The following is a 24476-nucleotide window of genomic DNA, read 5'->3' as shown; positions in this document are numbered from 1 at the left end:
GCTTATCGAATTGTACAGAAACCTTGTAATAAATGGCAGCACTTATTTCTCTAGATGATATTTCTTATATATGATATTACTATCTGTAGAGATGAATTTTCAACATTAGAAGTGGACAGAGCAGAGATCAACATCCTATAGTGAATTACAAACTGTTGATTAACAGATCTATTTGACAGTGGAGGAGGGCGAATAATTTAGTTTGGAGGCAAAACAAGCACTAGAGCGACACCTTGTGGTAGAACTAAACACATAAGCATGTTGCTGATCCAGAAAAACAAACCCACTCTTGTCTTAAAATGTTTATTATGTTTAGACTCATGTTGGGACAATGGATATACCTAATATTTCATCTTTTCCAGTGTACACCAGATCATTCCACATGGAAACACAAAGACACACGTGTCCGAGTCAGAAAGAAAATCAGAAATCAGCACAGCGGTGCTTAAGTGAGACTCGATCTCTCCCAAAATCTGTGCAAAACACCGGCGGTCACTGCGTTTATGCACAGCTTCACCTAAAATAAAACACTCAAGTGCTGCTGTGTGTTTTTATTAAGATTAACCGTTCGTCACAGTGCAGAAATGCATGTTCATATTGATTATTTTGTCTTGTTCTGCAATGCAGGTCACACTTTATCATTTGTTTTTATTAGTATGAATAATCTACAGCCTTTATTAATGATAGGTTAACACTTACTAATGCATTATTAAAATACAAAGTTGTGCTTGTTAACATTAGTTAATGCACTGTGAGTTAACGGTAACTAAGAATGAATGACTTTATTAACTAACATCATTAACGAATGTGAATACTGTATTTGTACATTGTTTGTCGATGCTGGTAAATATTTAAATAATGCATTAGTAAATGTGCAAATATGATTAATAAATGCTGATAGTTTATGCCAGTCTAATGACACCTTATAATAAAGTGTGCACAAAAATGTATAAACAAGACAAACATAACCAAACATAACGAACGTTATCTTTTTTTCTGGCTCTCTATTTATGGAACTGTAAACCATGAATTCACCCAAAACTGATCAATCGGGGGTCATTTACACACTGTTATGTTCTTTAATAAACACCTTTTCAAATCTGAAGTTCTTCTGTAAAACACAAATTGAGATACTCAGCGGAATGTTCGTGCTGCACTTCTTTGGAGTTAGATTTGTGACAATTTGGCATGCAAAAGATCATGTTTTGAGTGCACACAATGGCTTGTTGCATGCACATTAATACTTAAGCATAAAAGACCATGTTTTTAACATGCAACAAGCCACTTTTCAAGCTCAAAGTATGATGTTTTGTGCGCATAATTGTTAATGCGCATGCAACAAGTCATTTCGCATGCTCAAAACATGAAATTTTGCGTGTATAATTGATAACGTGTGTGTGCAACAATCCATTTTCATGCTCAAATCATGATCTTTTGCATGTAGAATTGTAAACACGTATGCAAAAAGCCATTATGGACGCTCAAAACATGGTCTTTAGCACCCAGAATTGTTCATTTCTGTGCAACAATCTATTTTGCATGCTTAAAACATGATCTTTAGCATGCAGAATTGTTAACACGTATGAAACAGGGCATTTTGCATGCTCAAAACATGACCTTTTGCATGTAGAATTGTGTCACAAATATGACCCCATACAATTCACTGCATTTGCTTAATCTCCATTTAGTAAAATTGTTTTAGTGACAGTACACCCAAAAATAAAACCAGTTTGAGTTTCTTCTACTGAACACAAAGGAAGATATTCTGAAAAACGACATTGACTTCCATAGTAAAATACATTTCGTTCCTACTATTGATATGTAGGCTGCTTTTTACCACCATTCTTCAGAATATCGACCCACTTGAGTGTGAATAAATAATGAGAAAATATTCATTATTAGGTGTACTGTGTCTTTAAGAAACTGAATGCTTTGCACTGATCATCCATGTGAGTAAACTAAGACACAAGTGCATTCCTGGTGAAGTCTTTGTGTAATGGTTTGGCGTTTCCTCCCAGCTCTGTAAATAGACTAGCGTTCAGTTAACGGCAGCACATCAGCTGAACGCTACAGTGATTGTATAATCTGTTAGTAAAAAATACACTTTTACAAAAATAAGAGAGAAAGCAAAAGGCAAAACAAGTGTCTCTTAGTATCGGCAGAGCGGAGCGCATGTTTGGTCCACAGTCCATCATAGATGAGCTCATATAAAACCAAAACTAAAACTAAAACATGCCATATTCTTCAAAACTCTGCGAGTGGATGTGTTCGTCCTGATATCGCTGTGGTTTGTTTGGCACGCCACATTAACACTGCTCACATTTGGCCTTTGAATCAGTCAGAATCCAGATGAAGATGCTCAAAACAGAAAGGTTTGATCCTCTAGTTTAATTGTCAGCATCATCTTCTGAGGAGAGGAAGTGTGATCCTGCTAAAAGCTCCTCCTGATGTCCATCATTAGTAAATCTACAGAGATCTTCATGTTGCTTTAAGAGTGTTAAGTTCAGTCTCTGGCTCACGTCAGTTCAGTGGCGTTCTGTCCATTGGCTCTCTATAAGTGTGTGTGTGTGTGTGTGTGTGTATAGAGTCCATTAGCAGCATTTCTTCTTGCGTTTGTTGCTCTTACTCAGTTTAACGACTTCACTTTGCTGCTGTTGTTGTTGTTTGGCTACAGACTCTTTTCGGGCCTTCAGGACCAGCTCGGTGATGCAGTTGAACATCTGAAACACACACAGATGCACACACACACAATAACAACAAATGAAACAAGGAGTACAAGGAGTAAATTGTATATTTCCATGTTCTCAATATATTATTATAGTGTTTTTAAATGTTTTTTCATTCATTTTCCTTCAGCTTAGTCCCTTTAATAATCAGGGGTCACCACAGCGGAATGAACCAACAACTATTCCAGCATAAGTTTTACACAGCGGATGCCCTTCCAGCTGCAACCCAGTACTGGAAAACACCCACACACTACGGCCAATTAAGTTGATCAATTCCCCTATAGCGCATGTGTTTGGACTGTGGAGGAAACCCACACCAACACGGGGAGAACATGCAAACTCCACACAGAAATCCCAACTGACCCAGCCAGGACTCGATCCAGTGACCTTCTTGCTGTAAGGCCACAGTGCTCACCACTGAGCCATCGTGCTGGCCATTTTAATGGGAAAAATGTTGTATTATTTACTTTATTATTTGTATTTTTAATTTTCGTTTCAGTTGTAGGTAGTTTTAGTTATTTTTGCAGCACATGGTGTCATGTTATTATCGAGATATTCATATAGTTTTTATGGTTAAATGTATTTTTATTCGATTTTTATGGTTAAATATATAATTTTCTTTAATTTATTTGCGTTTTTCATGCTTAATCTAATTTTAGGTCGTTCTTTGCCATTTCTGCATCATATCGTGTCATGTTATTATCGAGATTTATTCACTTGTAATTATTTATACTTATTTACTTTTATTTACTTACTTATTTATTATTTATGCAAATGTCAACCCTGCCATGAAAAAAATTAAGTTTTCACCAAAATATCAAAATCATTTCTGTGTTTTTTGTGTCAGCAAGTGTTTTAAAGTGCTCAAAATATCTCAGTTAATGTTTACAAACTATTATACTTGATTTACCAAAATCACAAAAGAGCCAATTTCACATCCGTCACATCCATAACAGAGGCGCGTCACATCCATAACGGAGCTTTTCCACATAATTGCAAAAAATTTTTTGGGTTGTGCTGTTTAATTCACAGAATTTCTACAAAGTATGCTGTAAACTTGCTAACTATTTAGGTCACATTCATAATGTATGTTTATTTTCCTCGGTTAAAGAACAAAACACGTTCACAGATTGATTTTTTCCCATAACTCTGTGGTTAGTTGTTTCAATATAATGTTAACATACACTTTCTGTGTGAATTTATAGTTTGAGTTTTTACTGCAAATGTCACATCCATAACGCTGGAATTGCTCATATATACATTTATTTATATATTTATATTATTTTTTGCTTTTTAAATTCTCATTTCAATTTTAGGAGATTTTAATTTATTGTAAAAGTTTGTTTTATTTTAGTTTTATTGTAGTTAACCAAAACAGAAAATTTCCTCATTATTTACCATTTCTACAGTTTTCTGAATTTCTTTTCTCTCAAAACAAGATATTCTGAAGAATGCTGGACAAAAGCAGCCAATCGCCCCTTTCACACATACAGACATAATTACCGGCAATCTTCCTGAAAGGTCTGTATGTGTGAACAGGCCCTTTTTGAAAATACCGGTAAATTAGTTCTGGTTAACTTCCGGAAAGAGAAGTTGTAACATTACCGGTTATTTGCCGGAATGCTGCTCTGTGTGAACGCAGAAGAAAGATTCACGTCTAGAACGTGCTGACGTGAGGCCAAGGTTATTATAGTTAATGAAAACGAACGAAAAAACGAAAACTAAAATGTAAAATAATTGTCGTTAACTGAAATAAAAATAAAAACGAGAGTTTTTCAGAAAACTAGAACTAACTGAAACTGTATTGTGTTCATACTAAACTAACTGAAACTAACTAAAATTATAGCAAAAACCTCCTTCGTTTTCGTCTTTGTGAATGTATTTAATACATAATCTTACTGTGCGCCTTATAGAAGTAAATCTGTTTACTCCGCACTGCAGGTGTTTGACCCGTACGGCACCTCAGAGTCTGTAATCCTGTAGCCATTGGCCAGAGAGAGCAAAGTCATCGTCATTGTTGCTCTCGCGACAAAAACGAGTGGACATGACAGCAGCACGGTGACAGCATTAAATACAGAGACTTATAACTATATCTTTAACACGTTTGTGCCCAATAATGGGTTTTATCTCTGTATCGCAAATGAATCTTTTTAACCGGATCTTCTAAGTGAACAGGTTGAACTAGTTCACTTAATCGAACTGAATCATTTGAAACGATTCGCGTCTCCAGTAAGCACTCGTCCACAAACTACTTACTTTTTAACAAACCTAATACCCCCTCTAACTCTAAATAATCCAATATATACTCTTATTTAGTTATTAGAACAGTAACGTTACACTGAGATCAAATTGAGAAGCGGTGAACTGATAAAACAGCGCATGCGTGATTCAGTGAACCGAGCACAAACAGTAGATGACAGCCTGCTGTGACTGAACTATACTTGAACAACTGCAGCGCGGGTAAACCGAGGGCTGAATCATTTGAAACGATTCGCGTCTCCAGGAAGCACTCATTTTAATTTCAGGTAGCTTAATTTATTGCAATTTTTATATGTACAATGTTTTAATTCATTTAAATTGTTATTTTACAACTAAAATGCAAATTATTCTAGTTAATAAAACGCTCAATATTTACAAAATGCTCAAATAATTTTTTTTATTTAACAATTAGATGAACAAATACATTATTTCTATGCTAACAAAAAAATTATGTTGAATATTTTTATTTAAGATTTTCTTTAAGTTTGTTTACATTATACATTTGTGTCTGTGTCTCTGTGTGTGTTTTATTTCAGTTTTAATTGCAGTCAAGCAGAAATTTCCTCATCTTTTTTTTTTTTAAAGATTATTTTTGGCATTTTTCCCTTTATCTGACAGGACAGCAGGTTGACAGAAAGTAAAGTGGGAGAGAGAGGGGGTAGGATCAGGAAAGCCGGGATTCAAACTCAGGACACCCGGAGCTTCCGCACCATATGTCAGCGTGCTAACCAGTGGACTATTGCGCCGACAAAACTTCCCCATCATTTACAAGTTCTACACCTTTCTGAGTTTCTTTCTTCTGTCGAACACAAAACAAGAAATACTGAACAATACTGGACAAAAGCAGCCAATAACATCAACAGTAGGAACAAATAATACAATGAAAGGCAATGTCAGTGTTTCCAGCATATCATCATCAGTGTTCAACAGAAGAAAGCAGCTCACTCGGGTTTGAACAGGTGAGTCCATGACGGCAGAATGCTGATTTTGTCTGAATTGTGTGTTTAATGTGATGAATGTTCGCTAGTCTCTGTAAAGCCAGACTCACGTCCTCCACATTGAGGTTCTCTTTGGCGCTGGTCTCGAACAGTCTGATGCCCATCTGCTCTGCAAACTTCTGCGCATCGTTGGTCTCCACCACTTTAGAGGCTGGATCGTCGTTCTTATTACCCACTGAACACAGGAAATACACATTACAGACAAAAACACAACATCTGTTCACAGCTGTGTGTTTCTCATCAGCAGAAGTGGTCATAGTTGGTAAACTCGCAGTGAATAAGAGTCCGGCAAATCATTTATTTGCAATCAGATTTACTGAAATAATGACAGGAAAACTCCAGGATGGTGTTATCAAGACTTTTAGAAAGAGGAAAACAATAGTGTAAGACTGATAACGGCAGCCTGAGGAGAGAATAATGTCAGATTTACAGTCCTGCCCCCATACACACTGCAGAACATCAAAGACTATTGATTACTCAAGACATGTCACTGGTTTCTTTTGAATGGGCAAAAGGGTAACGGTCAATACGATGAAAAAAGCCCCGCTTCTTATCTCAATACTACTCCTCAATATGGAATAATTACTTTGTCAAAATTGGAAAAAAGCCCTTATTTTGGGGTCGTTGACTTAGAGGTGGTATACGTACTTTAAATGATTTATTTAATAATGGTAAACTAATCTTATGATGTTTTGAGAAAATTTTTTTTTAATTAGACGGACAAGATCATTTCTGGAAATACTTACAAATCAGACACTGTTTTGAAAAAAAGGCCCCCAATGTACAGAATATGAATATGTTGGAAACATTTGTCAAATTCCCAAAACATCTTCAGAAAGTATCTACGTTTTACAAATTTAGTTCAATGATTAGTGAGAAAAACTGAAAATTTAAGACTGATTTGGCTAAAAGATATTAGCAGTAATATAGATAAAGATACCTGGGATAGAATTCTTTCTCATAGTGGAAAATATATAAAAGAAGCAAGAGGTAAACTTATACAGTATAAGATACTTCACAGGTACTATTACACTCCAGTGCGACTTTTTAGAATGGGATGCTTAGATGCTAATAAATGCTGGAAATGTAAACAGGAGATTGGTACATACTTTCATGCATTATGGCAATGTACAAAGATTCAACCCTTTTGGGAATCTGTGTTAAGACAATTAGGTAGATGTTTGGGATTTAATGTCCCCCTCTCACCCAGGATACGCCTTTTAGGTGACAAAACTGAGGTTCCACATGTTACAAAAGATGAGTTCACCCTCATAATTTTGGGCATTACTACTGCAGCACGTATAATACTGAGGTTGTGGAAGGATATTCAATGCCCTACACTTAAATTATGGATGGAATCCATGATTGAGAATGTATCATATGAGAAAATGTTGGCCAAAATGAATGGTGATTACAAGGAAATAGATATGTGGGAGATTTTCATTTCCTACCTTGAAATGTGAGTGTATCTATCCTGTTATGCTCTGTACTATTATTTTAGTATTTTTCTTTTGTTATTGGTTGTTGAATTATTTATTTATTTTCTAAATTGATAAACAAATTTATAAATTGTGAGGAGGCTGTATACATTTTATATTTTTGTATGGTATTGTATGTCATCCCAAGAAAAAAACTAATAAAAATCGTATTTTCAAACAAATAAATAAATAAATAAAAAAAGCCCCGCTTACTAGTATAGGAGCCAATCATTGATCACTATATGGCGGATAAAGCCCGCCTTCAAGTACAGGAGCCAATCAGCGATCGCTATAGATTGGCGATACTCTGGGGGAGGGGCTCAGACCAGAAGTGAGTTTCTGTAGATTTTGTGTAATTCGGATGTTTAGAAATGAAACTAAAGACACAGTTGTTGTTTAATTTTACTGGTGATTCCTAATATGAAATTCAATGGAAAGCTTGGCAAGCAGCTTTTAAGAGTTTGATGTTTCCCCATTCAGACTGAATGCCCCAGTATACTGCCCAAGAGGTGTTTCATAGATGGCCGCCGAGTAAAGTTACTTACAGAGCAACGATGATATAATACACACATAAATATTAAAAACTTTCAAGGATTTAAGATGCTGATGAACGTTAAATAAGTCATAACAGCCTTGTGAAAATGTCCATTGACCTTATTCTGCAATCGATCGTCTTTCTTATTACCCACTGAACACAGAGAGCAGAAAATAAACATTACAGACAAACAAAAACACAACTTCTGTTCTGTTGAGCTTATACTGCAATACAGAATAAAGTCTGTAGCTCCGCCCTCTTTTAAAAAGAGTACAATCTCATTTGCATTTAAAGCGACAGTCACACTGTAAACAGCCTTCATTTTTTTAGTTGATTCAACTGAACTTTTCTAGCCATCTTAACTAATATCAATCAAACTGACTAAAATATTAAGTTAAACGTAGTATAAATTAGAAAATGCGTGATTAGCATAAAGTTAAAAACATTGTAGTCTTGATTTTTGTCATTATTTTTACAGTGCACCAAAACTGCACAATTAGGATCAAACCCTAAAAGGGTCAGTTTCAGAGCGTTACAGAACATTATCTGTGTGCTATTCTCAGCTCAAACTGAAACACACACACACACACACACACACACTCTAGAGATTAGTGTTGTTACGATACTGGAATTCGGTACCAATCGGTACTGAAAGTTTAAAAACGTCCAACAGCATCAGACTGAGGTTGCAGTCTCGTGACTGCTAAAGGGTAAAACTTTGAGGTATTACCACATCATGCAAAGAGTAATTTTTTCCCATTTGTATCTATGATGCATGAAAGACTCACATACATCAGACTTGCCTGATGTGGGTTTCCTAACAGTAAACTGACCGCTTTCTAATGCAAGCTGAAGGACAGCACATCTTCACTTTGCTGTCCCATGTTAGTAAAGCCCGCTCTGAGGAATGTTATGCAGATAATGCGAATAAAAAGCACATGTAGAAAGCACTGGTCATGCGTTCATCATGTGTAACAGTCATGAGCAGTGGCTGTATGAGTGCTCAATAATGGCCTGTTTCCACTGAGGTAAAGTACGGTACAGGTCGGTACGGTTCACCTTTATTTATTTCACTCAAGGTAATGTCACAGTAACGCCGTACAGGTCATCAACATATCATATGAGCAGCACTTCTCACAAAACAGATGCTTTATACACATAAACACCTGTGTATAAATGTTCATCACTAACTTTTCTATGAACATGATTTGATAATAACTGCAGATCAATGACAGTGCGAAACAGCCTACTGTAACGTCTGTAATTATATTAAATAACTAAATAAATGAACATATATAAACACATACAGCCCATTACAGTCTCCGATATGTTACCAATTACAGATAAACTACACACAACAGACATTTATTCCTTATTTAGGCTCAAAAACAACACAAAATATAGCCTAAAGTCAGAGCAAACCTCTCATCTCTGTCTGTAATCTTCAGCAGCACATGTAGCCTCTGTTAGAGAGTAATTCCCCCATTCCCAGCTCATAATAGTCCAAAAGGTTATGATAATAGTTAAACATGGCAGTTTGTTCATGTTTTAGGTTGCAGAAGAATCATTTGCTGCTGTTTTTCCAGCTTTTCCTTTGTGTTTTTGCGCTTTTGCGTTTGTCCCTTTCTACATGGATCGGACATCAGAAGCATTAATATCACCTCAAGAAGTACTTTATTTCAACTATAGAGGCGCGGCGAGCTCTCTGGAGAAAGTGAAACCGCTCGCACTTTTAGATGGGCTCGTAATAATAAAAACAACAGCAGGACACGGCAGATTTTGTTCTTCTTGGCTTTGTGGATATTCATCAATACGACGACAAGGTTTGTTTGAGTTTGGGTCGACCATCGCTTGTTATTATATGTATATATTATTACGGTGGAATGTTTCGGCTGTGTTTTTAAAACATGGCTCTTCCTTTGTTTTCATTCTCCGGCTTCTGCGAGTGACGTTTCTCTGTAAACCAATAGCGTTCAGCTGCTTGTCTTGCTCTGTCTTTTGGTACCCTTTTCTTGTGCTAGGTACCCTTTTGAAAGGGTGCCAAAAAAGTGGTATGGTGCGGTTCGCTTATAGGTACCCTTTGACTGTGGAAATGGCCATAAAAGCGTACAGAACCGTACCACTCAGTGAAAATGGGTCATAAGAATAAGGAAATCACAGATATGCTGTTCTGAAATTACATCAGGACTCGGGAGCACTATATTGTTAGTCCTTTCGCTCCTGTAAAATTACACCAGAGTTACTGACCGCTAAAGCATTTTATTCAGAAATTTATTCCCACATCGTAAGAAATCTGGTCGGGAGCCGCAGGAATGCAGACCTCTACTCCAGTGTTCCTGCATCTGTAGTTACCAGCAAACAGCAGTGAGTTCGGTGAACTGATGACCTTCACAGCCAATCACAATCAGCACTGTTTAAGAACGCGCTCAACAGCACTTAAATGTTAGCGGGAAATGGACACTTTTACACTTTCAGTACTGATTGGTGTCGAATTCTAGTATCGTGACAACACTACTAGAGACACATTTGACATCTTGTAAAAAGGGGCATAATGAGTACCCTTAAATCTTGATGATTTTCAAAATACATTTTATACTGTATTTTTATGCATGCAACAGGAACATGGTGTTTCTTTGTGAAATGCATTAATAAAATCAACAATATATTTACCTAATATTCGACAAACGTCATCACAGTTTTGATTGATTTCATGCAGCCAGCGCTTGACGTTTACGAAGGACTCTGCACTGGTGACGTCATAAACCACGATTACACCGTGCGTGCCTCTATAGTACCTGAAAGAGACCACACAAACAACACAATCACATCAAGAGTGTGAAATTAACTAAACACAACATAAACAATAAACTCAGTTCAGCCTGAAGAACAATGATGAACGCAACAACAAAAGCTGCTTTAAAAACTAAGCATTTTAAGACACATAAAGCACCATAAAAGTGCAATAAACTAAATAAACTGTAGTGTTTAAATGTAATAAATATAAATTAATACCATTACAAAAAAGAAAAGAAAATACATATTTAAAAAAACATTACAAAATTTAAAACATGCATTACTTATAATAAATAAAAATGTAAATAAATAAAAATAAAATATAAATTAACACCATAACAAAAACATAAAGAAAATATTTTTAAGAAAATTAAATAAACACGAATAATTTTGAATAAATGAAATAAACATGTAAATATCTAACAAAAACAAAAAAAGAAAAAAAATATTTTTAATAAATGCTTACAAAAAATTACAAAGAACATGTATTGCTTATAATAAATAAAAAATGTAAATAAATAAAAATATAAAGTAAAAAAATACATATTTAAAAAAATATTTAATAAATTAAAAAATAATCATGTATTATTCATAATTGAGAACAAATGTAAACAAATAAAAATAAAACAAGATAATCTCATTACAAAAAAGTAAAGAAATACATATTTTAAGAAATATTTCCTAAATTAAAAAAGGGCATGTATTATTTATAATAAATAAAATTAAAAAACGTAAATAAAAAAATCTATAAAAATTAAAAATAAATAAAATACAATCACAAAAAAGTAAGAAAAATACATGTTTTTAAGAAATATTTAGAAAATAAAAAAATAAACATGTATTATTTGTAATAAATAAAAAAACAAACGAAAATAAACAAAATAAAAACAAATTAAAACTAATTACAAAAAATTTGGAAAATAGATATTTACAAAATTAAAAAAAACACGAATTACTCAAAATAAATAGAAATAAAAAGGTAATTAAATAGAAATAAAATTTAAATTAATAATTTTTGCAAAAAGTTAATAAAATGTAAGAAATATTTACAAAATAAAAAATAAAATTATTTATAATAATGCAAGTAAAAAATTAAATCTAAACAATTATCATTACAAAAAAAAGTAAAGAAAAAATATATTTTTAAGAAATATTTACTAAATTAAAAATAAACATGCATTATTTATAATAACTACAATTAAAAATGTAATATTTTTAATGTCAGTGAAATGTCAGTAAAATTATATTTGATTATAATAAATAAAAATATAAATAAACATTAAATAAACAATTGTCAGCTAATAAAAGAACAAAAAAAACAACTAAATTCAACAAACAAAAACAATAATAATTAAAAAAAAAAAAGATCAATTATAGCTTTTTAAAAAACAATTAAAATCTAAATTTAATTTAGGACAATACGGTGGCTCAGTGGTTAGCACTGTGGCCTCACAGCAAGAAGGTTGCTGGTTTGAGTCCCTGGGTCAGTTGGTGTGTCTGTGTGGAGTTTGCATGTTCTCCCCGTGTTGGCGTGGGTTTCCTCCGGGTGCTCTGTGTTCCCCCACAGTCCAAACACATGTGCTATAGGGGAATTGATTAACTAAATTAGCCGTAGTGTATGAGAGAGTGTGTGTGTGTGTGTGTGTGTGTGTGTGTGTGTGTGTGTGTGTGTGTGTGTGTGTGTGTGAATGAGTGTGTATGGGTGTTTCCCAGAACTGGGTTGCAGCTGGAAGCGCTGCGTAAAACATATGCTGGAATAGTTGGTGGTTCATTCCCCTGGGGCCATTAAACACAGATTATAGTCATATGTATGTTTAAGTCCATTTTAAAGTTTGAGAGTCACCATTATTCACAATCACAAAGCAGAATAACTAGAAAGAGTTTCCCAGCAGGACTGGAACGCTCGGCATCCACAAAACTCTGCATATTCTGTGTTTATTAGGTTTTAGACAATCTGATCACACCGTCAGCTACCAATAAACGTTCAGCTCACCGTTTAACACATTTCTACACTAATGTGATCCTGAAAACAATGCTGCAAATCTGAGAAGTCTGTCTGGATCCGCAGCCTTACTAAAGAAACTCGTATAGAGCAATTCAATGCACAAATCATTAGCTTATTTATTTATTAGTTTAATTTAAGAGTTGCTTTGTAAATAAAGTCTTCTGAAAGAAAGGGTGACCTGTGGCTCTTTCACTTCCTGTGACTAACATCCCTAACAGGAAGTGGTTGTCTGAGGTAACGTTTCTCAAGAGACTCACATCTCAAAATCATTTCTTTCACTATTTGTCTTCGCAAATGAGCCGCAGAACAACACTGAAAAACGCAAATCATTCGTTCATGTGCTGAACAGCCAGCGTCATGTTCATGCAGTGTGGTTATGGATAGTGATGCACAATTCTCTGATTGCAATGTTTTAATGACTAATTTGGCTGATTTTATATTGATTTCTGATTTGTTTTATTAGAAAACAGACGCAAATTGTTATGAGCAATAACGTTTATCTGCTTCTGCTGCAGTGATTTCATATCAGAGGCACGCTCCTTCATAGCTCCTGTGAAGTTCAAATAAAGTTGTTTAGATGTTAGCATCTTAGTTTTAAGGATATCTATAATCTAGCGTGCTCCAAACCTGTGACAAAATTCACATTCAGAAGATATAAACCTGATGTGAATATCCAGTCGCTTCCGCCTAAATCAGGCATGTCCAAGCTCGGTCCTGGAGGGCCGGTGTCCTGCAAAGTTTAGTTCCAACCCCAATCAGACACACCTGGGCTAGCTAATCAAGCACTTACTAGGCTTTCTAGAAACATCCGTGCAGGTGTGTTGAGGCAAGTTGGAGCTAAAATCTGCAGGACACCGGCCCTCCAGGACCGAGTTTGGACACCCCTGGCCTAAATGCATCAATGTTTTATTTGCACCTCATACTTCAGCTTCTTATCAAATCTTCTGACCAATCAAATGCTCTTCAGTGTCTGACATGCCCCGCCCCCTTCTTCTGATTGGCTTTTTATTTGATGCGTTTGAGCTCAACCACTCACTGGCAGAGCTGTGATTAAACAAAACGTTATTGGCTGTTTTTTTTAAAGGGGTGGGGCTTCACTGTGCCCCGCCCTCTCTATGTTTCAGATGAGATTACGTCATTCATTCATTTTCCTTCGGCTTAGACTCTTTATTCATCAGGAACCATCGCAGCAGAATGAACCGCCAACCTATCCAGCATATGTTTTATGCAGCAGATGCCCTTCCAGCTGCAACCTAGTACTGGGAAACATCCATACACACTCTTTTACACATTCACTCCAGCCAGTTTAGTGCATCAATTCCCCTATAGTGCATGTGTTTGGACTGTGGGGGAAACAGGAGCACCTGGCGGAAACCCACGCCAACACGGGGAGAACATATATCGCTCTATAAACTACTGTTTATAGCAATGAGTGTATTACAAGAAATTAAATTATTAAATATTCATGTTAAAAAATTGTCACCATTTTAGAGCACACTAGCTTATAGATATCCTTAAGACTAACATACTCGTACTAACATCTAAAAAACATTAGAAGACCTTTAATTTGAACTATTCGAATAAGAAAACACCAAATAAACTTTTATTATGACAGTACGTTTCACTCTTAAATGCCTTAATAAAACACCCACACAACAATATTTAGGATTTTCCTCCAATATTTCACTCGTGTGTCAGATTGTAAACAATTAGAGATAGTGAACTCTTTCCCATAATGCCTCACACAGACGTCCACAGTGTTTCTGAGCTGAAATTCACTTAGTCTAATGGGAGAGCGCATGTCTGCTGAACATACCAACCAGCCTTTGTCAAGCTCAGATTCACTCCTGCTGGAATTCAGCACTGCGTTTCTACAATATATACTGAAAGCACACATCACTGCTAACACACACAGGCTGAAAATATACATTCATTTTATTTGGGTGTTGTTGTTGGGTTTACATAAAGTTTTTAGGGGTTTGTTTTGACAGAACAGTAGAGAGAATTGATAGGAAAGTGTGGGGAGCACAGAGCGGGGAAGGATCGGCATAGGACCTCGAGGCGGGAATCGAACCTGGGTCGCCGTGAACACCGGAGTGCATGTGTCGGTGCACGTTTCACTACGCCATAGGCATAGTTTGGCAAACTTCATTTGGAGTACACCTGTTATCCATAAGCAATAGTTGGACTTAATCTCTTCTTAAACGACTAATACTTAAATATTTAAATATATGTGAGGAATAATTGTCTGTTGAATTATTAGATAATAGCACACACTCGAGGTGGTGATGTGGTGAAGAGGAGCAGCCATTATACCCCAGCTGTAGTCCTGTCAGAATAATCAATATATGGACTTATTGCACAACACATGGACAGGTGCTCAATTATTTTTGGTGATGCACTATATATCTGTATAATTCTAGCAACAACATTTTAGCTACAACATCTCTATCTCTATTGGAGGTGTCAGTAAGGCAAGTTTATTTATATAGCACATTTCATACACAGTGGCAATTCAAAGTGCTTTATCAGGAATAAAAGAGACAAGTAAAGAGAAATAAAAACAAATAATAAAAATGGTTAAAAAATAAAATAAATAAGCATAAAAACAGATAAAATGTGTTATAAAAGAATGAAAAAGAAGAGTAAAACATAATAGTGTGAAGTGTGGGACGTAGCACAGTGCTCATTCAGTAAAGGCACAGCTAAACTGATGTGTGTTCAGTCTTGATATGAATGTGCCTAATGTTGGAGCACATATGATCATTTCTGGGAGCTGATTCCAGCAGCAGGGGGCGCTGTTAGTAGCTGAAAGCCGGTTCATCCTGCTCTGACTGAACTCTTGGAGTTTCTAGTTTATATGACCCTAAAGATCTGAGTGATCTGTTGGGTTTGTATTCAGTGAGCATATCTGTAATGTATTGAGGCCTAGGCCATTTGGTGATTTATAGAGCAGTAATAATACTTTAACATCTATTCTGAATGTAACTGGGAGACAGTGTAAAGACCTGAGGACAGGTGTGATGTGCTCTGATCTTCTGCTTCTGGTCAGAATTCTGGCCGCAGCGTTCTGGATGAGCTGTAACTGTCTGACTCTGAGTGTTTAGGAAGGCCGATGAGAAGTCTGTTACAGTAATCCACCCTGCTGCTGATAAAAGCATGAACAAGTTTCTCTAAGTCTTCCCTGGAAACAAAGCATCTGATTCTTGCAATGTTTTTGAGATGATAGTATGCTGATTTACTGACTGCTTTGATATGACTACTGAAACTCAGATCTGACTCCAGAGTCACACCAAGATTCTTGACCTTATTTTTTTTGTTAGAGCCAAGGTACGCATTCACCTTGAGAACCTCATCTCTGTTCCCAAACGCAATCACTTCAGTTTTCTCTTTGTTTAACTGAAGAAAGTTTTGGCACATCCAATTGTTAGGTAAAGTTAAACAAACACTACGGTATTTACTGTAAACTACTATAGTATGTTTTCATGTGGGTGTGTGAGGACTGAAAATAGATCTGATAGCAGATATCACAGCCTCTGTTACTCTTTACCCTTGAACTTTGTTTATTTTGAGAATATACTACAGCAATTTATAGTAAATACTATAGTGTTTTTAACCATACTGATGCTGACACCTCCAATAGAGATAGAGATTTTGCACAATCAGCTAAAATTTGGCTAGAATTGGTTATGTATGGCCGATAGGGATGTGCGATTATTCGAAATTGAATCGCAATCGCAATTTGAAACGTTGCGATTAGCTAATCACAAGAGGCTGCGATAGGAAATGTCTTATTAATTTCCCCCGCCCAGAGCAAATGCGTGACTGCTGCCTGTGTGTGACAGTCTTACTAGCCAATTGAGTGAGCACACTTTCATTCTGCCCATTCACAATTGCGCAACCGAACTATGCGGAACGCACATAATAAAACAAACCAACAAACAAACAAACGGGAAAGCGCGGATGAGTGGGATGATGGTGTCTGCCGCTTCAGAAGCATTAATATATGAATTAATATCAAAGAGAAACAGCACGTCGGTAATATGGGAACATCTTAGTCACAGACACCAAACAAGTACAGGTCATTTATAACAGCTGTCGCAGAATTGTTGCCACATCACGAGGAAATACAACAAGCAGCACCTCAAAATGAGGAGTGCCATGCTAAAAAGTCAACTGAACGTATTGACCGTGACAGTGAAGCAACAGCACTGTACAATTTCAGAGTTGTTTGCGGCTGTTACATAATATGAACTAGAAGTGTAATGGATCATGGTTGATCCGTGACTTGTACAGCTTCTAAATTACTTCAGCTTCAGATTACAGCTTCTAAATTCTGTTTCTTGCAGTGCTGTTTTTGTAATAAATATAAAAGCAAATTACATTTTCAATCCATGACTAAAACACCATAATATTGTCCTAACCTTGAGATTTGTGATCGGTTACACCACTAATATGAACATATTCGCACATATTCTAGCCATTTTGCAGTACCACAGCTGTACTTTGAATGTTGTGATATTTTGTGTAGCATCTATGATAATTATTTTAAGACACTATAAGCTGCAGAAAGGCTATTATCTGCCTAATTTGAGTTGAACTTGTTCACAGACATGTACGGTCATTTTATTTGTGCTGACGGTTTGCTCTACAGAAAAATGAGTGTTTAATTTCTGAGTACTTAAAAACAATTTGAACAAATGTTGAAGTAAATATCGTTTCAGTTTCTTTTTTTAACTAACACTCATATCATTTTAGCAGTAAGAAGCTATATACAGATTATTGAGCTGAAGGTGGTTTAAAAAAAAAATTTTTAATCGCAAATCAAATCGCAATATCTGACAAAAAATAAATTAATTAAATAATAAAATAAATAAATACATAAATAAATAAATACATAAATAAATAAACAAACAAATACATAAATAAATAAATAAATAAATACATAAATAAATAAATACATAAATAAAATGAATGAATAAATAAATAAATAAATACATAAATAAATATATAAATACATAAATAAATAAAAAATACATAAATAAATAAAAAATAAACACATAAATAAATAAAAAAATACATAAATAAATAAAAAAATACATAAATAAAAAAATACATAAATAAATAAAAAAATACATAAATAAAATACATAAATAAATAAATAAATAAATAAATAAAAATGAATAAATAAATAGATAAAAAAAATTAAAAAAATACATAAATAAATAAATACGTAAATAAATACATAAATAAATAAATACATAAATAAATATATAAATAAATACATAAATAAATAAATAAAATAAATAAATACATAAATAAATAAAATAAAATGAATAAATAAATAAATAAATACATAAATATATAAATAAATAAATAAATACATAAAAAATAAAAAAATACATAAATAAATAAATACATAAATAAATATATAAATAAATACATAAATAAATAAATACATAAATATATAAATAAATACATAAATAAATAACTACATAAATAAATATATAAATAAATAAATAATTACATAAATAAATAAATACCTAAATAAATACATAAATAAATAAAATAAATACATAAATAAATAAAATAAATAAAATAAATACATAAATAAATAAATTCGCAATTAGATATTTTCCCCAAATCGCACAGCTCTAATGGGCGATATATATTGCATTACCAAAATGATTCATGTCCAGTCCATATGTTGTGCGATAAGTCCATATACTGATAATTGTGACAGGCCTAGACGTTACGAAATTAAAAATAGTCACTTCTACCTTTCACCGGACGTTTATCAATGGCTGAAAAACACTAGCTGAGCGTACAGCCCATTGTCAGGTGTTTGTCACTCAATAAATAGGTATATTTTTCTTTAAATTTATCTGCAGCCATTTTTTTCTAACCATAGCACATACTGAAACCCTAAAAGCTTGATTCATACAGATCCACGAGTAGTATAAACTGTTGCACCCACACCCTATACTGCCATCATGCACCTCTCAATATACTGAAACCGAATGTATTCAGTATATGAAGGAAGGCGGCTTCGACCTGCGGTTTCCACTGCTTGAAAGAGGAAATAAGACACTTTTAAAACCTGCAGTGTCTTTATGAGATCACATCTTGACATTACAATCAACACTCTGATTGATTCTGCTGTATAAATACCACAGTTTTACCACTGCAACATGCCTTATTTTAATGCACATTTACTCAGAGGTATTCTAAGCATCACACACACATTTCACAGCTCAAAGTACTCCATTTATGATCCTTATTTATCAAAACAACTGGTTTAAAGCTGCAACAAAGCATGCAGATCTAACTAAAACTGCACAGCAGACTGGAGAATCACTGTAAACGTAGTAACTGATATTCAATATATGGTGATGATGAACATGCACAATATTGAAATCACAGGTACTTCAGAATACAGTGAATAATTATTTATTACTTCAACTTTCAGATTGTTTTAAGAATATCTAGATTGTTGAATATCAGAAGTTGTTCATCACAGCAGCAAATGTTTGAAGACTTAATAATCATGAACATTTTCATAATAACTCAGCTATAACATTAATAATTCAGTCATGCTTAACAATACGTTATCATTAGTTCATTTTAGCTAGTTTCATTAATTAAATCACAAGGTTTGAGAGTTTATGATCAAACTAAGCCGTATATTAGGGCTGTCCGATATTGGCAAACGTCGCAGCAGCAACCCACTTGCGAAAATACACACGCGGGTCCCTTTTACACGAATACATCTTTGTTTTAAAATGGCATTTTAGAATAAAAACAATCCACGTCTACACTGTTTTACCTAGCATTTCTGAAAAGCCCTCCTTCCACACTATACCACTGAAAAACGCATATCACGTGACCACACACACACACACACACACACACACACACACACACACACACACACACACACACACTTTAATCATTTAATTTAATTCTTTGTTTTAGGCATGATAGGTCACCGTCAGGGCCGGAGCACACTGTACTAGAGCTCTAGGCAAAAGGTAAACATGCCGCCCTCGTAACCAACAGTGAAAACGAGAGACGGGGGTGTAATTGTGCATACGACAGCAAGGACTGGGGTGGTGGGGGGATTGTCACAGATGAAAGAGAGAACGGGGGGGGGTTCTCGCGGACGCCGCCCTCTTTATTCTGCCACCCGGGTCGCCTCTATGGATGTGCCGGCTCTGGTCAGCGTGGATATTAACAGCAGATTCAGTGAGCTTTAATCTGCACATCTCTGATAGTAAAATAATACGTTAAATTGTAAACGTTTTTAAATGAACATTTATTTATAAAAACAAAAGTTTGTCTTTAGACTACATTTTCAAATAGATACAGAAAGTAAAAATAAGACATTTGAGCTTTTACAGATACAGGAACAAGATAACCAAAAGGGTTCCACTTCAGCCTAAACGGCAGCTATGTTGCGTTTACTTGGCCTTTTTCTTCGCACTGTGTAAAAACAGAATAGCATCTATCAGGGGCGTAGCAACCGGGGGGGACACACGTCCCCCTCACTTTTTGGAAACAGGTTATTCTGTCCCCCGACTGGCCCACACGTTTTATTTGACCTAGCGGCCGCAAGTGTTCTCTGATTTGTTACTTGATTTGAGTGAACGATCACTCAGCCAATCACAGCGCGAATCTCTTGAGCGTCTGCCACGAGCTTCATTCATTCACTTTTCAGTCAAAGGCAGGGATGATGCAGAAGGGAGCAACAGCTACAGCTGGGTAAATCACGGTAAATCACTAACGTTACAGAATCCTACTTTTGTTCCGTTTTGAAGTGCGAACCGTAAAGTCCCTGGTGCTGGTGTCTTGTCTGGCGCTGAGCCAGAGAAAGACAGCGGGGTTAAGTTGGTTTTGTTTTCGGTATTCCTGACACATTCAGTGACGGACAGCATTAACTAAAAAACCTCTTACCCTAAAAAGATCTAAACTGTATTCCCTACAGAAAAGACAAAGCAGGTTATGTTTCACAGCTGTCTTTCTTTTTTCACTCGATATTACGAGCACTGCTTGAGCAGTCGCAATATGCATTTAGCCAGAGAGAGCTCGCGCTGAGCTAATCTCTCAGTAAGGGACCGTCGTAAAAGTGCTATTTTTTTTTTTTGCTTGACCAAATATCAGAAACACGCGAACACCCAGTGCTTTTTAAATATCTCCATACATAAAACTTGCATCAGAGCTGCAGCAATGCTTTGTGAGTTTGTCATCCTCTGAAAAAACGCTTGATGGTCACTGAGCGACGACAAAGCAACTGCAAAGCATGTTGAAACGCTGAAGGAAGCGACATGCTCACACTTTCCACGTGCTTTCAGACGGAATATATGACTGACTTACAAATGACCTGGTTCTGCAATACACCAGCCTTCCTGTATCCAAAGTAACTTAATCCCACACCACAGATGTTGACTTTTTAGCACTCAGTCCTCCTGTGCTGAACTCATCATCACTGTATACGCAGGATATTCAGTCTCCTGTTCTCCCGCTCTTTAGGCGCGCTGTGTTATGATTGGTTCAAATACCATCCTCCGGGAAAATCATGCAGTAAAGTGATTTAAAAACTGTGCATGTCCAAATGGTGATTTTGATAGGTTTTCAATTAATCGCACGGCCCTACCATATATCAAGTTTCATTCTTATTTATTTTAAGGAGTCACTCACGTGGAGGTGATTGTCCTGAATCTCTCCTGGCCTGCTGTATCCCAAATCTGCAACTTGACTTTCTCCCCGTTTATTTCCACTGTGCGGATCTTGAAGTCCACTCCAATTGTGGTGATGTAGCTACCTGTAAACATGATAATTAAAAATGTGCAATTACAGTCAAGGCAGCAAACAACCCAACACAAATGTGTAGTAAATTTACTTATACTAAATTACTTTTTTCTGGTTCTTTTTACGTGGCACTTTTTTCTAACATTTATTATTATTATTTATTTGTTTAGGATATACACGTCTTCACATTCTGATGACAATGCCTCATTATTAAATTGCTAAAATGACTATATTTAATGAAATATTCTTGAGAATGATTAATTATGTGCTCTTTGGAAGAGTGTTCTTGCATTGTGATGATATTAGTGTTAAAATGGTCTTAAAATGACAATAATATTGTTTATCGCAAAACAATTGGTGCAATATAACGAACCACAACAATAGATATCATGCCAGGCCTAGTGGTGACTGTGTTTGTAGTCAGTTTTATTATCAGTAATGTGGCTCCTTTACACTACTAACCCTGTGTACTGTTAATGTTTGTAAAAAACACACGTGATGTGCTGCTCCTACCTGAAAAAGTGTTATCAGCAAATCTCAGCAGTAAACTACTTTTGCCAACACCTGCGGGAAAGACAGAAAAAAACATCTTTAACCCAAATAAATAAAAAACATTCATAATCTCTGTGTTTATAACTATACTTTTATATGCATGCACTTCACATATATGCACTTCAAAGATTATACGCTTTCTAAAGTTGACAACTGATCAGAATAATGAATGTTTTCATTAAAAATCAGGGTTAATCCACTTAATATTGATTTATTAACACTTCTGAAGGTAAAACATAGGTACTTTGTGGTCTAAAAATTCATCTTATGTCAGATAATACGTCCCCTTATTTTTATTGTGTGCAAAAATACATTCTTTAAATCACAATACTGATTTTGAATGTGGAAGAAATGTCTTCAGTGGTTACTCAAACTCATTGCTATTTAGTGGATTTTTTAATGCATGCATGAAAATGGCAAAAGGGTGGCATGTTTTCAGACATTTGTCACTTTAACACAACAGCAATGATTAGAATAATTTACATACTCTAAATGACATTTATTTACTCCATAAGATTATTTTATGAAAAATACAGTTCTGATTAATAAAAGCTAACACAATATCAATATTCAAAATAATTAAAATTAAACTTTACTATAGCTGTACATACACAAAGCATTATCATTAACATCTGAATATAAAGAAAGATTTCTCATGACATGATACAATAAAAGCTTACTACGTAATCTTAGCTTACTAATAAACAGGTCACTGTTACATTAATATTTAAAAACCAAGAGTAATATGAAAACACAGAGTTACGTTAAATAAACTCTTAGCAGCTCCATTCGATCTGCTCATCATCTAAAGTACAAATAAACCATTATAATGTCATTTTAAAATACTTTCAATTAATCAAGATCTGTATAAAGATTACAGACACTGCAAATAATCACTCGAGTACATGTTAATGACGCTGAACATTTAATCTTAAGTCCCAGAAAGAGAATTATAAATGTTTAACACAATTAATTACATGAGAAAATAAAATCTTACTACTTAATCCCAGATATTTTAAAACTACTAGTAATTTCCAAACAGTCAGACTGAATGGCTGTAACTAAACTCAGTTGACAAGCCCATAACATCAGTCTGCTTGTCAGATAAATCAGAAATAAACTACTCTAATGTCATTTATAATGTGTTAAATTAATCAACGCGTGTATAAAGTTTACATCCAGCGCAAATAATCCCTGGAGGGCGTGTAATGTCGCTGTGCTCGAATCGCGGCCTGGTTCCTTCGTTCATCCTCGGTACTTCCTTACCGCTGTCCCCGATGATGAGCAGCTTGAACAGGTAATCATAGTCCCGCGCCATGGCCCCACTCCGCCCGAGTCCCGCAAAGAGAGGCCTCCTGCTCCGCCTCTCCCGGCGGTATGAGCTCCAGCGCCGGTCCCGGTCGCCGATTTATTTGCAGCGGTTTGCTGGCTTTCAGAGTCTCTCACACCCGTTCACACTCCACCGACCTACCGCCGCTCATACTTACACACAAACCCCGCTCACTGAAGGTGCGCACGCGCAGCAGCCACAGCAGCATTGCAGGTCATTCAACAGCAGGAGGCGCTGTTTCATCTACTTTCGGTAAAAGCGCGAATAAATGTTATATGTTCCATTTTTTAATTCACTTTCTTATATTTTTTAGATTCTACATTTAGGTCCGTATCCGGGGGGACCCAGCCCCACCGACAAAGGTCCAGAATTTATCTCATACACGAGATCATTTGTCCAATTTCGACTGCTGTGCCAACATACATTGTGAAAATAACTCACTGAAGAAGGCATTAAGGCAGAAGAATCTGATGTAAGTGAAGTCATCCTTCACTATTGACCCACTGTATTGTTGTTAAATAGGAAAACATTTTCAATTAACCTTTAATATATATCTTGGACCATATTCTTGAAACAAAAAATGGCCAATAAAAATGAGTGAAGCATCAAAAGGTAATTCTGAAGCATATAAAAGTTCATTTTAATAGTAATTAGGCTATTGGTGTTATGCAGGAATTTTCAAATGTACATTTTTGCAGGAAAGGCTAGTAATATCATGAACCTTTACATTGTTATTATTAGGCTGGCTTGTGTAGCAAGCCAGACTACTGTTATCCTATTTAAACTTATTATTATTTTTTTTTTATTATTATTCTTCTGAGACTAAATTTCTAACTCTATCTCCTCCTAGAGCTTTCAAGCTATGACCACCAAACTCGCACCAGACCTCCGAACTATTCGGACTCGGATTGCTATATCTCCTCAGACTGATCCGACTTTCGGTTTTCCGAAAAACGTCCCGGGACCACCGAAAAAATCCCATAGACGTAACA

The 24476-nt window shown here is 35.4% G+C and overlaps 1 protein-coding gene across 1 annotated transcript; it reads right to left on the bottom strand.

Moving 5' to 3' along the window:
- Positions 1-287: 287 nt before the first annotated feature.
- On the bottom strand, positions 288-23654 carry rab35a (RAB35, member RAS oncogene family a). Its single transcript, XM_056457206.1, has 6 exons — positions 23421-23654; positions 22116-22166; positions 21492-21615; positions 10667-10791; positions 6034-6158; positions 288-2720 (listed from the first exon to the last, which is right to left on the bottom strand). The coding sequence occupies exons 1-6, from the start codon at positions 23470-23472 to the stop codon at positions 2592-2594; spliced, it is 606 nt and encodes a 201-aa protein (XP_056313181.1). The 5' UTR covers positions 23473-23654; the 3' UTR covers positions 288-2591.
- Positions 23655-24476: the final 822 nt, after the last annotated feature.

The sequence above is a fragment of the Danio aesculapii genome, chromosome 5 (assembly GCF_903798145.1).
Source record: "Danio aesculapii chromosome 5, fDanAes4.1, whole genome shotgun sequence".
NCBI lineage: Eukaryota > Metazoa > Chordata > Actinopteri > Cypriniformes > Danionidae > Danio > Danio aesculapii.
This window is presented reverse-complemented; position numbering and strand designations above follow the sequence as displayed.